The sequence below is a fragment of the Mytilus trossulus genome, chromosome 9, assembly GCF_036588685.1.
Source record: "Mytilus trossulus isolate FHL-02 chromosome 9, PNRI_Mtr1.1.1.hap1, whole genome shotgun sequence".
NCBI lineage: Eukaryota > Metazoa > Mollusca > Bivalvia > Mytilida > Mytilidae > Mytilus > Mytilus trossulus.
The window spans coordinates 37061070-37077546 of record NC_086381.1 but is presented as its reverse complement, the minus strand read 5'-3'; the positions used below and the strand labels follow the sequence as shown (position 1 = coordinate 37077546).

The 16477-nt window shown below is 31.2% G+C and overlaps 1 protein-coding gene across 1 annotated transcript in view; it reads right to left on the bottom strand.

The window, feature by feature from the left end:
- Nucleotides 1-65: 65 nt before the first annotated feature.
- The window catches only part of LOC134685663 (cytoskeleton-associated protein 5-A-like), a 45480-nt gene continuing 29068 nt past the window's right edge, over nt 66-16477 (bottom strand). The window contains exons 32-46 of the mRNA XM_063545621.1: nt 13885-14020; nt 13365-13555; nt 12826-12956; nt 12297-12470; nt 11339-11465; nt 9622-9801; nt 8662-8849; nt 7930-8005; nt 7009-7197; nt 6466-6591; nt 6027-6119; nt 5671-5827; nt 4903-5030; nt 4234-4299; nt 66-3073 (exon numbers count right to left, since the gene is read on the bottom strand). Of these exons, the coding sequence (XP_063401691.1) occupies nt 2960-3073; nt 4234-4299; nt 4903-5030; nt 5671-5827; nt 6027-6119; nt 6466-6591; nt 7009-7197; nt 7930-8005; nt 8662-8849; nt 9622-9801; nt 11339-11465; nt 12297-12470; nt 12826-12956; nt 13365-13555; nt 13885-14020 (2076 nt within the window). The 3' untranslated portion in view covers nt 66-2959. The remainder of the gene's footprint in view (nt 3074-4233; nt 4300-4902; nt 5031-5670; nt 5828-6026; nt 6120-6465; nt 6592-7008; nt 7198-7929; nt 8006-8661; nt 8850-9621; nt 9802-11338; nt 11466-12296; nt 12471-12825; nt 12957-13364; nt 13556-13884; nt 14021-16477) is intronic.

Genomic DNA, 16477 nt, shown 5'->3' with positions numbered 1-16477 from the left:
GAGCAAGTATAGAAATAAATGCCCATTTTAATCTCCAAACAGGACATAAACAACAAAACATTCAGTAGAACTTAGTAATTTTATTATCACATAATTTGCAGGTTCTTCATATTGAAGACTTTATTTGAACATTATTTCATTAAATTAAAATAATTAAACAAAAACTGTACAGTTTGATCATAGCACTTAAATACAATTAAGGCAAACAAACAAAACAAAAAAACAAGTGATATTCTAGTATAAGTGATCTCCAATATGGAGAGGAGATTCGTACTACCTGTGTTTTTAATTAAAATAATATATTCTTATACCGTGCACTATCTATGACAGGATAGAAAGGAAAGATTGTTCAAGTGAAATTAGAAAGAAGAGAAATAATCATTTTTTGGGGTTATTTCTATCATAATCAGATTTTAAAGTTTATACATCAATTCTTAATATCATACATCACATGCCTCACAACAAAATAAAATTAAACACACAGTCCTTGAGTTATAATTACAATATGTTCAAGAGTAAGAATTTTGCCTTCTTAAACAATAAAGAAGCATATGAAAGAAAAAACAAATTCAAAACACGTGTAAATAATAGGATTTACTTATTCCATCATACACTGAGGTTATCATTTAAAAACTCACCAGCAATACTCATTATTTTCAAACTTTTCTTATTCAACACATGCATTTAAGTAAACAATAAAACAAGATGGAACCATTAGCCAAAATATATTCATGCAGTTATACATTTTACTTCATAAAAGTTATACCGAACATTCTACAAATTATTTTATTGTGAAAAAGTTGTTAAGTTTTATAAAATAAAGTGAATAAATCCTCTTGAAACACCTTACAACACAAATGCATTGAGAAATCTATAAATCAAATGCCGAAACGAAAAATGCCAAATTGCAAGAGGAGAAAACTGAAGAACAATAACACACAAAATTATAACATTTTTGAATTTAAGCTAAAAGTAATCATGTACTTTTTTTAATCTCAGACTTTCTTTTGAAAGAAAAAAAATACAGGATTTTATCTTGTAATTTTTCTTTACAAATTTCGATTTTTCTTTTACTTATATTTATGAAGGAATGTACAGTCAATTATTTTTTTTTTATGTGACAGCATATTTTTTTTCTTTTTAATTTCTGGCATATTTCAAATGCTTACTGGTAGTTTTTTCCCCTTTTCAACTTTTATCATAAATAATTCTTACAAAACAGCACAATTTTGCACAAAATGTGGCTTGGAAACTTTTGATCATAATTTTTTAAAACCATAATTCAAATTACAAATTGTTAAAGTCTCATTCAATCATTAATTTAAACTTTAAAAAATCAATTTGAAATTTCCTTTTTCAGTAAACTGAAAATCTAAAGAAAATATACTTATATAAACCATGTATTCCTTATGAATGATTCTTATAATTGGTTTAATAGTCAATGGTGAATATTTAATGCATACTCAGGATGAGAGATACAATTATGAAACAACACTACTGAGCTATAAATTAATATTTGTGCGATCAATTGCAAGCATCAGAAATGAGTATTGCACATTTCCTTAATGATCAAACTACATTTAGGTAGCCAAAGTTATATGACACTGAAGATTTAAGGGAAGAATGATGTATACCATGTTAAAACATTTAACAGACATACTAAAATGAAATCGAACGAGCTGAAGTCTTGGCTAAATTTAGCACAAAATCTAATGGAGAGTATTATAAGAACAAACATATAACAAAAATGTTTTCAGTTTGCAACTAAATATTCATTCTAGTACTTAGAAGAAAAAGTTATACCAAATGTAAGAATGCCTTTTTAAAAAAAACAATTACAGAAAATTGCTAGTCACTGGTATATCATCATAAGAAGCTATCTTTGGTTCTACCACAAACCTTATTGAATCATTAAAATGTGTATATGTGTGCAAATGAATACAAGTTTAGTGCCAGTTGGATGTTTAATTTGTTGATGTTAAATGTTGGCAATCAGAATAATGAAGAATAATAAGCATGTTGATTGATGTAGAATTAATATAACAAGGACATGAACATTACATTGGTGTTATCCTTTATTTGGCAGTTTTTTCTTGTAAACAAATGAAAATTTCTATTGCTGAAAAATCAACTGTAGAAGGTCCTCCCCTACAAAAATGAGACATGAGGGCAATATGTTGTACCCAAAGCAATAATAAATCTATCAACAATCATACATTAAACTTTCAAATATATTGACATGTTCAAAAATACATTAATTTAGCACAAATGTGTGTAATACTGAAACAAATTGGTAATCATAGATGCAGTCATGTACAGGTTGTATTTTAAGGGTTATCCTAAAAATATGAAATAATTCAAAATTGTGTACAAAATAAATAATTAAAGACTTCAGTTTTTCAAACTCATCTGATTTACACCCATTGCTGTTGGTTACTGAATGTGCAAACTAAATACTCTTTTTTACTCAATTGAAGATTCCCAAAACATCTTTTTAAATGAGTATTGAAACTTTGAAAAAATGGTTGAAAATCTTAAAATATCCAAAACAAAATCTGTAATCAATAATTAACATAATTTAAGGTTTCAATTGTTATTTAGTTGAACTGAAATTATTTAAAACGCATTGAAATCTACCTTCTCCATGATTGTGTCTGAAGGTTTACATAACACACACACACACATCATATGCCTTTCATTCACATATAAAATAATGTCTAGATTTAAGAAACACTTTACAGCACATCAGTCTGAAATAAGCACAAACACACAATGCACAGACAAAGCACTCAGCTGAATTATAACACTCGTTGATACTTTCACGAATGCAGGAAACACTATAGCTTTGAGAAAACATCCAATGTTTAGATGTCATGATAAATAGGCTGAAGATACAGACACCAAGATGAAAGTTACTTGATCTTAACAGCATGAATATGGCAATGTTCAATATAGTTGTTCAACTTTTGGCTAATTTTTTAATTCGTTCAAGTCTTAGTTTTAATTCTGACACATCTGTTGTTGAGGTTGATCGAGGCATTTCTGGCTCTTTCTCTGCAGACTGGATTTCAACCTGAAAATATTTGATTTAAATGAAATAAAAACTCTAACATGATGTTTGTATCAACTCCATATAATGGACTGATATAATAATTTATCGGTCATCCCACTGTCTACATCACTCTTCTCAGCTCTAAATAAAATTGCATATCACGGCTTTGTGACTTCAAATACATTGACTAAGTCTCAACAACTTTGACCTGGACATATCAGCAACGTCATAATGTTAGATAAGTCATTGATAAGTTTGACCTGATCTTATCAAGTCAACTTCAGCTTACTGGTGAAACTAAGAGAACATGTTTTCAAAATGCAAACAAGCCTGATAAATCGATTATCAGGTTATCTGCATTTATAACCTGGTAATTGGTACAAAACTTATTTGAATTTCTTTTTTTAAGATAGCAACTTATCCTTTGGTTAATACAACTATGATATTACTATTTAACTATTTAATTCAATAATTTGCCTTTATAGGAAAAACAAGAATGCCCCATCCCCACTATCATTTTCTATGTTCAATGGATCGTGAAAATGGGGGAAAATCTCCGGTTTGACATAAAAATTAGAAAGATCATATCATAAGGAACATGTGTACTAAGTTTCAAGTTGATTGGACTTCAACTTCATCAAAAACTACCATGACTAAAAACTATAAGCTGAAGCGGGGTGGATGGACAGACGGACAAACAAACAGACCGACAAATGATCAGACCCACAGACCAGAAAACATAATGCCCATAAATGGGGCATAAAAAGTATCATAAATATTAATCTTGTTGTTCTATACATGAATATAAAGCCAAACCTGTATTAAGCAGTAACTGATGAGAAGTATCAAAAGTTATCTTTTAATGAGGTTCAGAAACAATTTTGATCCTGAGATGGCAAGTGGTGTGGATTCTCATTTTCACCTCAATACTAAACACATATATTTTTCATCATGGTTATATTTTAATTGTTAAAAACATGAATATAGCCATTGGTTAAAGTTGAAAAGATGGTTAAATGCTGAAAAAAGTTTAATTGTATAGAGAAAACATTATCAAAGATCTGAAAATGTCAATTATTAAAGGCAGGTGACCAATGAAACAAGATGACCATAAAGACAGCTTTGACTGTACCATGACTTTTTTAAGTTGATTTTCACAAATGTAGGATAAGATAATCTACCTGTATTTCTGGTTCTGGTGATGGAGGTTTTGTTATCACTGGTGTAATATCTGTTTCTAGCTTGCCCTATAACAATTTATTATCTAATGGTTATAATCATTTATCAATACTTTGTACAAAGATCAGTTGCAATGATTTTTGTGAAGCAAACGTTTAATAAAATGTGGATTCATTTATTTTTGTGGATTGAATTAAAATTGTATTTTGCTGGATATTTGATTTCACACTTTTGCCAACGTCTGCCAACAAGCCATCGAAAAGTTTATCTATGTGTTAAACCTTTACTTTTGAAAAATTGATATCCCAATATAAAAATGAATCCACAGTATATTGTGCTCAATAAATGGAACACCACACTTCCACACAATTATTTTTATGAACAAATACTGATTAGAACTGAATGTTACAATTGTATTTGATCATACCAACCAACAATTGAAAATCTCAAAAAGTTGAAAACAAAAGGTTTTTTTTACAGCATGCAATGACAAATTTGCATTCTTTTAAATCTTTCTCAGTTATTTGAGTAGGCAAAAAATTATTTAAATGAAAAAAAAATTAAGTTTTGACTCAATTGATGGAAATTTACCATTTAGTGCAAAATTGCATGTGCTTTTAAAGTGTATAGGACTATGATTGATCTTTAAGATAGGAGTTTGTTTTCTATACCTCATTATCCAATCCACATCTTGCTCTAAGTATTTTGAGACGTTCCCTGTAATAATCCACCTGTTGTTTCTCCTGATGCCCTACTGATGAATCATTGGTACTCTGTAGATTGTCAGATCTCACAGAGACTAAAATAAAAATAATAAATTCAGTATGTGCATCAAAGTTGTCTTTGGATTTCAACTAGCTTTTAGTATCAGCCAGTACTTTTAGTTCTTTGAGTAAATAGTTTTATGTTAGTGCTTTTTGTAACTTGTACTTATCTTTTCAGTTATGCCAACTGCAACTGATTATAACAGCTTGTTCTTATGTGTAGCTGTAACACCACAATCTCAAGTTAGTGAAAGGGTGAGAACTCACAAACTATGCCTTACCTGTCCCATGTCAAGAGCCTGCAGTACAGTGATTGTCATTGGATTGTGTGTCTCATATTTATTTTTTATATAGTACACTTGTAATGAATTAGGAATTTGGGTTTCTCATTTAAATTGTTTGCTGTTTTAAAGCAACGAAACATTATGGTTTTTTTTTTATCGTTAAAGCCATACAAAAGTAGATTTTTTCTTAAACTGACTTCCATTTAATTCTGGTAGATAGTTGTGTCATTGGCAATCATACCACATCTCCTCATTTTTATAATACAAAATAGATTAACAAAAAATCAATTACAATAGAAGGGTTGATTGGAACCATTCACAAATTTGGCATAACTTTATTCTGAAACTTTGCTATAGATTCCATTTATAAATTAAAAATATATCTTGTTACCTCCAAAATCTGATGGCACTTTTCCTTCCCTCTCCTGTTCAATATTTTTAAGACCTCTTTCTATATAGTTTTGGAAGAAATTTGATGATTTCTTTAGAAATGGTTCCAGATCAGCATCAGGATACTTCTTCTTAAAGTCATACAAGTCATTCAGACCCTAAAACAGAATTCAAATTTCCAGTTTTTCATATAGTTGTCACAGTATGTATTTTGCCACTGGAATTTAAGCAACATGATAAGTACTTTTTCTTTGTATATATAATATGCATTTCACAAACAAACAAAAATTGGAACTAATTACAAAATTTTCTAATTTTGCAGTATACCAAACAAATTTACAAACGTATTATCCTTACCTCTCTCGTATTTTCTTTAGATCCAATCTTTTTAAATATTTCTGCTAATATATCGTGAGTATTCTTATTCAATTTCTTTGGTTTTTGGGTACTCTGTAATGAAATATTACAAATACTTCAGTGTCATACAAACATAGATCATGAATTTCAAAATTTACTTCTAATGAAAAACCTGAAGTTTAATGAGTTGGCATGCAAAGCATAGCTAATTAGTAATTAAAAGTATTTGAAAACGAATATTACAGCCCTGCAAAAATGTGATAAAAATGTTAATTTCATTTAATATATGAAAATTTAAAGCATTACAATCAGTAAATTGGTCTCTGACTGATCTCTTTTACATGTATTACAACTTATCAGTTAAGCACCTGACCAAATATAAAGTAATTCTGTTCATTATTACATTCTAAATAAATTATTCATAAAAATTTCTACCCACCCTGGGTGTTTTTTGTTCTTCATTCCATTCATTCTTGGCATTAGGATCATTGTGGAGTATTTTCTGTAGGTATGCCTTTACTTCAGAATTCTCAGCAGATTCAATTGAGCCCATGTGTTGTATGATCTAAAAAGATAAAGAGTCCAATTACCAAATTAAATACCAAACATCAAGGGATTACTAAATCAAGCACAAATCATTCACCTTCAAATTTCCAAGTGTAAAAGTGAAGTTTTGTCTATTATTGAATTACAAAAGTTTTGAATTTTGAACTTACTATTTAAATTATAGTTTGCACATACAAAAATGATTGTCTAGCAAAGAAAGAAAAAGATCAATTGAACAGGTTAAATATTTTTTAACAGTAATTGATTTGACAACTTGATAACAATCAACAATTGTAATGCTCTGTTATTCCTGTCCACAAAAAGATGACAAAATAAATTTAGTTCCATCTTTTATTTAGATGATAAAGGATATAATATATCAAATTATATTAAGCACAATTTCATTAACAAGTTAATATCTACAAAGTGTACTTACTTTTGCCCCCTTTAACTTGACTAAGGAATGTAATACTGTTTTAACTGTCCTCAATGGCAGATCACTTGGTCGATTCTTCCATGACGTACTTGGGAATTCTTTAAGAAACAGGTGTGTATCCAGTATGATTCTGTCTAGATTAAGATCATTTATTATATCTGGTAACATTCGTATCATTTTCCATACACACTGAAATAAGAAAAATTAAAATAAAATACTGACCTATCATCTTTAGTAAAAAAACAGTCACAAACAGGATTATGTGTTCAAAGCCCACAATATATTGCTCATACTATCACATTCCAATGTTAAGAAAACCTTGAAATCTATGGTAAAAAAACTCTATGTTTTTTTCAAAAATTAATCCATTAAGGGAACACAGCTAGCTGTGTGTGCTCCAACGTTGGAGGGATTTACATAAAGAAGAAGAAGAAGTTGGCATATATATATTTTTGAAAGTTCACTACATACTAAACATGTGTATACTAAGTTTTAAATTGATGTGTCTAAAGCCTCCTAAACCAAAATTTGAGTCTGATATGAAACGATTAAACATAAAGACAGAAAAACATAATGACTTCTTTTATTGTATCTAGGGCATGAAAATGTCTGAATAATTAATGCTATATTTAAGATCTATTTTCAATCATTGACAGAAGAAATGTTAGCGATCTAGATTCTAATCTACATGTATCTTCATTTCCTGCCTCAATCATAAAACTTGCATTGCTATGAATCAGTCATCGTCTGAAATATATATCCACATCTTCATTTCAATGCTCTTTTGAAAATCAATATATAGCACCTGAATTTTGTTAAAGTTTTAGAGTGCAGATTTTCAAATATTATTTTGCTCTCATTTTAAATGTGATCTCTTAATTGTAGCAGCTGTCTCAGATGGTTTATGTTATATCAATATACCTTCATAATTAATTCTATAAACTTGACAGTACACGTTTCACTGGTCACACAATCTTGTAACAGTCTGATCAATGCACTGAAATACAAAATATAATGATGTGAAAATGAAATGATGTGTAACTAATTGTCAGATCAATTATCCTTAAAGAAGTAATACTAAATTTCTGCTATAAAAAAAAAATTTCAATTCTAACTAGACGTAAGTAATGGGTGTCATCACAGAAGGCTGCACTAAATGTGAATAACTTAATTATTATGGTGTTTTTTTTACAAAGTAATTGTATCATTGAAATATCCACTTTGAACAGAGTGGGATATTACTGTGATGATTTTTTGTTTCCTTAAACAATGTACCGTTTTTCCTAGGTGTCTTAAAAGATTGACCAACATTTTTCACAAATAATTGTCAACATAGTTCTCTTCTATATATGTCACACACCAGTAGTAATGAAGAATTATTCCAAGTTTCATCCACAAAAAGTTTAAAGCAAAAACATTGTTTTTACCTATGCACAGGGGTGGTAAAGTTGAAATGGATATTTTACCATGACTTTCAATGTAGCTTTCCTTAATGTACAGTACACATCTTCTAGCAGTGATGAACACTCATACCAAGTTTCATCCCAAACTATAATACTTAAGAGAGCTGAAACCATTTATGACAGATGGCTCATATTTAGTCAAATCATCATGGCGAAAGAAAAGTACGCTGAAATCTCTGACCTAACATACCTTAGTACACTTGTGTGATCAGCATGCTCCACAATTTTCACAACCATAACATTAACAGTACGTATGACCTGTGCTCCTTCCTCCAGACTAGTCAGTCGGTTATCTAACAGAATTGTTATTAAACTATTGACTAGATCTTTTAACACATCCTTAGAAGCTTTCTTTGCCAGGGATGAGTTCTGGAAAATCTGAGATAATATACAGATAATTTTGGTATTAAGTTTGACCACAAAAGATGCATTTAGATTCATGTGAAAAAATATCAAATTAGTAAAAATTGGTGCATGCCAGAAAGACAAGTATAATATATTTGTCTGCTTTATTTCTTAGAACTTCAGGCATTCTATTGAAAGGTGTTGATTAATTCCTGTCTATATTTTTGTTATAATTTAATTTTGGATGTAACACATCTTCTGATTGGCTGACTTTATTTTGTTATCAGCCCATAAACATAATTTAGTCATGTGATCGTGACGTCATCAACGTTTTTTCATGGTTTTAAAATGGAATTTAGAATTAAATTGTAAGAAATGACTGTAATATTTTTTCTGTCTATTCGAAATAACATAAAAAATGTGGTGCACACTGTTTCATAACCTGCTACACACTTTATTCAGTGTGCATCAAATTTTTTATGTTATTTCTTCATAGACAGAAAAAATATTAGTCATTCCCTAAAAAAATCTAAAAATTTCTAAACAGTATTTGGATTTCACCATTACATAGTGATAATAGATAACTTCATATTAATTGTGTGACCCTATCTTAAAATATTCATTAATATTACAGTCGTGATACCAAGTTGCCAAGAGAAATCAAACAATTAAAAAGAATGACCTACTATTTCTAATTGTCAAGACAGTATGATTTACAACTAATTTAAAAGCAAAACATACAATAACACGCCTTATTCATATTTACTAGTAAAATTCATTACTTATGTAAGAAGAGTAAACTTACCGCTAATAGTGTGCCCAGTAAACACCTATACAACCGAGTTACATCGTCTTTACTGGTAAATTCACTACTCATGTGTGTAGAGTAGACCATTTTTATTTGCATGGACATTGACAGTAACAGCTGGTCCACATGGTTACTTAATACTTCTGCCTTTTCTTCATCTTTAAGAACCTCATCTATCTGTGAAATATCAACAGAAAGTTGTCATATCATTATAACTAAACCTCTAAAACTGTTTGCTTAGATTTTCTCAACTGATAATATTAAAAACTGTGGATCTATTTATATTTGTGGGTACCAATTTTCGTGGAATGCAGAAAAAACTTTCTTTTCATGGATATGTAGTTTCATGGTTTAGCCAAAGTTGGCATACAACCTGATAGAAAATGTGTTGTGTGTTGAACAGTTAAATGTGTGTTTCACCTGTACCCACAAAAACCACACAAATGGGCTTCCAACGAATTATAATGAATCCACAGTAAGTCATTTTTCATTTAAACAAGGGAAGTTATTGTTTTTCACTAAATTATAAAATTAATATCCCACTTCATCCTTTAATGCATTATAGAACCATTTCTTAGACTTTTCAATTTTCATATTCTGTAAGTGGTTTGTTTGATTAATTGATGCTTTTTGTTCAACAGCAAAGAGTACATGCACCTTGGACAGGGTTCTCATTTAGGATTATTGAAAAGCAAGTCCTGGGACTCTTCATTTTTTGCCATGGTAAGTCCAACAGTAAGACAAAGATATTCTATTGCAATATAATTTATCATTTTTGTCACCATGACCTCATAGAGGGATGAAATAAGATTACATTCAGATTACTTTAAAATTTTGCTATAAAATGATGATATGTGTATTCAATTCATACAAAATATTCCAATCTTGATGCATTGCCTTAGTGAGAACCCTGTTTGGAGACAATATAAACATGTGTTTGTGACTGCAGTCTTGTTCTATTACAACAAGTGAAACAGCGAGCTACTGCTCACTGATGATACCCCCGCCGCAAGTGGATAATATGAATAGTGTAAAAATATGCAAGTGTTTGGTAATCAGGAAGTTGTCTAGTGATGAATCTGAAAACGCATCAAACAGTATAGCTGACTTATATAAATCCTGAAACCAAATTTCAGAAATCCTTGTATTGTAGTTCCTGAGAAAAATGGGACGAAAATTTTCAACTTGGCTATCATGTGTAAAATCATACAAGTGTTTGGTAAACAGGAAGATGTCAAGTGATCAATCTGAAAACGCATCACACGGTATAGCTGACTTAGATAAACCCTGAAACCAAATTTCAGAAATCCTAGTATTGTAGTTCCTGGGGAAAATGTGACGAAAATTTCATGGGACGTTTCATGGGACGGACTGACTGACTGACGGACAGACGGACTGACAGACAGAGGAAAACAGTATACCCCCCTTTTTTGGAAGCGGGGGTATAAATATGGCGAGTTACATTTAAAGCACATAAGCAGTCTGAAGGAGGGGCTTACACAACTCAGATACATTGTTTTTTCTCTTACCTTTAAATGCTATGTCATAAGCAGAGAAGGGACAACTACAAATTTTAAAGTATTTAGTTTGAACAACTTGAGAGATCTAATCCACAACTTGTATACGTGAGAGACAAACTTGATAACATGAGATAATAATGGCTGTGGTAAAAGCATGAGAACCAGCATACAATTCTACATTTGAATTAAAATACCTGAGTCAAGGCTTGTATGCACATTGTTATATCTGATGTAGTTATTTGTGAGATCACCATAGCAACAGCAGCTGATGCATCTTGGGAATTCATATTTCTCATAGGTGAAGCTGGTCTGGCTCTATTTCTACAAAACAGATAAAGAAGTGTAAAATATTAAAAACTTCAAACCACTTTAAATGTAAAAGTTTTGTTTATAATCAGCCTCAGTCTCTGATGATAGCACCAAAATAATATATTATCCAGTTGCAAGAAAACTCCATAAAATAATATATTTGTAAAATAATGCATACCGGTTTCTTGTGTTGACAGATTTTGTAACCAGAAAACAGTTTTAGTGAATAATTTGAATAGTTGCATAGCTTTTGCTATACTTTTTTTTTTATCTTTTTTGGATTATAGCTCCTTATCTTTTTAATAAGCTTTTGATTTTCAAATATTTTGGCCTGGAGCAACACTGAAGAGATATTTATTTGCTAAATGGGCATCTTTGAAAATCTTTTAAAAATTATAAGTATTTTTAAAAGTCAAGTATTATATCTTACCCAGCAGAAGGCAGTGAAACAGGTTGAAACAGTTCATCCAGATCATACTGGTAAAGTTTTGTATCTTACCCAGCAGAAGGCAGTGAAACAGGTTGAAACAGTTCATCCAGATCATACTGGTAAAGTTTTGTATCTTACCCAGCAGAAGGCAGTGAAACAGGTTGAACAGTTCATCCAGATCATACTGGTAAAGTTTTATATCTTACCCAGCAGAAGGCAGTGAAACAGGTTGAAACAGTTCATCCAGATCATACTGGTAAAGTTTTATATCTTACCCAGCAGAAGGCAGTGAAACAGGTTGAAACAGTTCATCCAGATCATACTGGTAAAGTTTTATATCTTACCCAGCAGATGGCAGTGAAACAGGTTGAAACAGTTCATCCAGATCATACTGGTAAAGTTTTATATCTTACCCAGCAGATGGCAGTGAAACAGGTTGAAACAGTTCATCCAGATCATACTGGTAAAGTTTTGGCATCTCTGGCTGGGACATTTGGTCATCGTCAACTTCTAAAGCAAACTCTTTCTTCACAGAGTTAGATGAGGCAGACTTAGGCATGGCTGTGTGTGGCCTCTGCATATTTGATCTTAAATTAAATGAAGATTGAACAATCATGAATTCTGAAAGTGTGCTTCATGACAGTAACACAGAATCAAATACAGCTAGCATAATTTTTCCTGGATTATTGATTCACTGATCACTTATTAAACTATCAAAGGCGTGAAAGTCTTTTCTTTGTATACTAAAATATGTAAGTATTTCATTTAAACACATATGGACAATGATCATGTGTTAGGCAAGTTATTCTTATAACTATATTCTCAAGTTTAAATCATTCTCTGAAATCAGCGCAATACCAAATCAATGCCCCACACAACATAAAAAGAGAGAAATATACTAACAGATCTAGCTTTTATATTACAGACTGAGTTTAAACTTACTGTGGAGGAGGTTTTTGAGGTTGCTGTTGTGGAGCTGTACGAGGTCGTTCCTCAACAGCAGCTTGAGCAGGTTTATTCTTCATGGCTCTCTTTATTCTTTCATCCAACATACTTTGGTCTTTCTCTTTTAACTGAAAAATTTAGGAAGAACTGACCAGATATCTTCCAAGACAACATATTATTCACAGAAAATATGAAACACAAGTCTATCTTTACTGTGAATTCATTATTTTGTGTTTGGGATTTCAATTTTGGTGGATTTTTGTGAGTACCGGGGAACTGTTTAGTTGTTAATTAAAAAATATGACTTTCATTGTAACATGCAATGTATTAAATAGGTAATGCCACATGTTTTTGGTTTTAATAAAACAAATATATTCTAATTTCTTTTTCTTATAAATGTTTCATTGTGAGTTTATCTTTCCTTTATTCAATTTAATCCAATTTCCTATAAAAGAAATTTATTATAGCAATGTTTTATTATTCTCCTCTCAAGATTTGAAGCTCTGACCTTCCCTTTATAGTTTATTCCTACTTACCGAGATGAATTTAAATAGTTTATCTTGTAAGATCATGTAAGCTACAACAGTGGTGTTGAGTGCTGCATTCCTCACGCCATTGTCTTTATCACCTATATTGCCAGCTATTGTTTTAAGAGCCTGTGCTGGAGTCGGTTGACAGATGTTAATGCCATGGCTTTCAATCAAACAGCCTAATTCTTCTAAACACTCTACAAAAAAACAACTTTCTATGAATTTAATACCATATAAGCTAATACTTCAAATCCACATCAAATATTATCAGCACATTTTACAACATAAAAAGTCTAATGGAATAACACATAAATACATTGAACAATATTTCAACCTGTCAATTATTTGTTAGAATTGAATAAAGATCTATTATGCATGAGCAATATATGCCTCATGTTAAAAATGTATAAGTCCATTTAAACTTCTTCATCCTTTACTAGATTTTTTGAACTTAAAATAACTTCCTTTTATTTCATAATAAAATTTGCAGTACTTGAGTCGTGTAGTTAATAAATTAAGTACTAACCCATTCTTTGTTTGGAGTTCTTAGACTTGAGACCATCAATAAGGTAGGTAAACATTTTACTAGCAGGATACACTTTACATATCAATTTAAATATACTTCGTACTTCTCTCCGCACATTATCTTTATTCTCTCCAACCTAAAATCAGTAAATACACATATATGTATCAATAAAAATATATAACTTAATACTTACATGCAGTTGATCAAATCCGAATGTCAAACTTTTTTTCTATTAAAGCTTTTGTACTTTTTAAAGTTTACTTCTAAATAAACAAGAAGTAATTGTAACAGGATGCTGTTACGAAGTCTCCCAAACAAAGCTCCCATATTCATTTGATTTGTTTAATTGTCCCATATAGGAATATATATGGTTTAGGGGTGGGGATCTTGACCGTTTACAAGTTTTCAAACAAGAGGATGTGGGGTGACCCCCTAGGGACTTTCCTTTTATTTCATTTCATTTGTTTTATTGTCCTCTACAAGAATATATATGGTTTAGGGGTGGGGATCTGGACCATTTACAAGATTATAGAGCATTCTCAAATTGAACGGGGTTGGGGTGACCGCCAGGGACTTCCTTTGAATTTCATTTGATTAGTTTTAATGTCCCCTACAAGAATATATATGGTTTAGGGTTGGGATCTAGACCGTTTACAAGATAAACGCACATTCTCAAATTGTATAGGGTGGTGACGACCCCCAGGGACCTCCCTTTTACATCATTAAATTTGTTTTATCGTCCCATTGAAGAATATATATGGTTTAGGGGTGGGGATATGAACCATTTACAAGATAATAGCATATTCTTAAATTTTAGGGGGTTAATTCATTTGAAAATTTTCGAAAATAAAATCCCGTAGGGTTCTATAGTAAACCCCTCCCTTCTTTTGGCCCCCAAAATACCCCTTAATCGACCCCAATGCACAAGCCAACAATTGATGGCTCACCTAGACATATTACAGACCTGCCAACTATCCCGATTTTCGCGGTATCATCCCGATTTTTATCCCTCAACCCGAATCCCGATATCGGGATCGTAAAATTAGTCAAAATCCCGATTTTCAACAAATATACCCGAAAAAATTATTGTTTTCCGATTTTGAAGTTTTTCTAATCAATTTTAAAAAATCAATCATTTTACCTGAGGACATATTATGACCCTATGCTAATCAACAGTCACAACAGGTTGTATGTAATCAGATTACCTAATGGGTCGTTTAAAAAGTCATCAAAATTAAATTGTATACACAAATTTGGTCAAACAGCCTTTCAATTTTAATCAATTTATCATACAAGCACAATTTGCAACATTTGCCGTAGTTCCACAGCAAAATCATAATTAATTGAAAGATGAGAACTGTAAAGAACTCTCAAGAAAACATCGTTTATCTTGAAATTTGTTTAATTTTTGAAACCAGACATCGTGTGTCTGTTGATTTAAAATCGACGCCATTATGTTATGTATACACTTATACTGTGTTACTGTATAAGCCTCCGCTGGTAAGAGCACCTCTGAATACAAAGAAAGATAACTCAAATTTTATCCATTTTCTCATTGATACTGATAAGACCATAAGTAAGACTAAATCAAAATCTGTCTTCATCCTTCTAACTTTAGGACATGTAGTTTAAGGTGTTTTGAGTCAAGGTTCATAGATGAGAAGGTCTTTGGAGGGGGAAAAGGGGGGTCTCTTCTTTGAATCCTTTATTTTTAATGCCATTTTCTCTGTTCCTCATTTATTTTATCAATTTTATAATTTAACAGTACAAGAATCATGCAAATAAAAGAAATCAAGGCCTACAAGCTCATCATTAGTATACCAAATGAAAAAAAAAGAGAACTTAGACTATTTTAGGAGTAAAAAACAATGCTCAAAGAAAAGTCGCTAAAATTGTAACCCTTAAAAATCTTGTCGCGCGCTAAATCCCCCATAGAGATTTTCAAAAGTTGGCAGGTCTGATATTAGTCTAACATTTTATGAAACCCTAAGTAAATCAGACAAGTGGTTTTGGAGAAACGCTGCAGACAAGTTCATTTTTTAAAGTGGCGGAAGAAAAAGAAAAAGAAAAAGAACAAGAATAATAAAAATAATAAGAACTGAGCAAAAACAATAAGTCTCCAAACTTTGTTTGGGAGACTTAATAAGTCAAGTGAATGAACGCCTTCAGGCCGTTCAACCTCATAAATCAATCTTGATGGATGGCAAAGTGTGTTACCTGAAACCTCATAAAATCCAATCTTATAAAACAGGACAACATCAAGGAACAAACACTGATGTACATTAAATGAGTTTCATTCAGGGTGTCAGGCAGGTTAATAGAAAGTTATGTCACAATTATTGTTAAATAAATATGAAAGTAAAAACTAATAATAAATTGTTGGCTTCAATTCCGAAATTGACAACATCTCACTGGACATTCTGCACCATTTCTTATGGCTTCACTCTGAAGAAGGTACTGCTTCCTGAGAAAGATGGGATGAAAGATATTCATGGGACAGACTGACTGACAGTTGGACAGATGTACAGACGCAGGTAAAACAGTATACGTATCCCTATTTTTTCAAAGTGTTTAAAGTGGAGGGATTAATTAT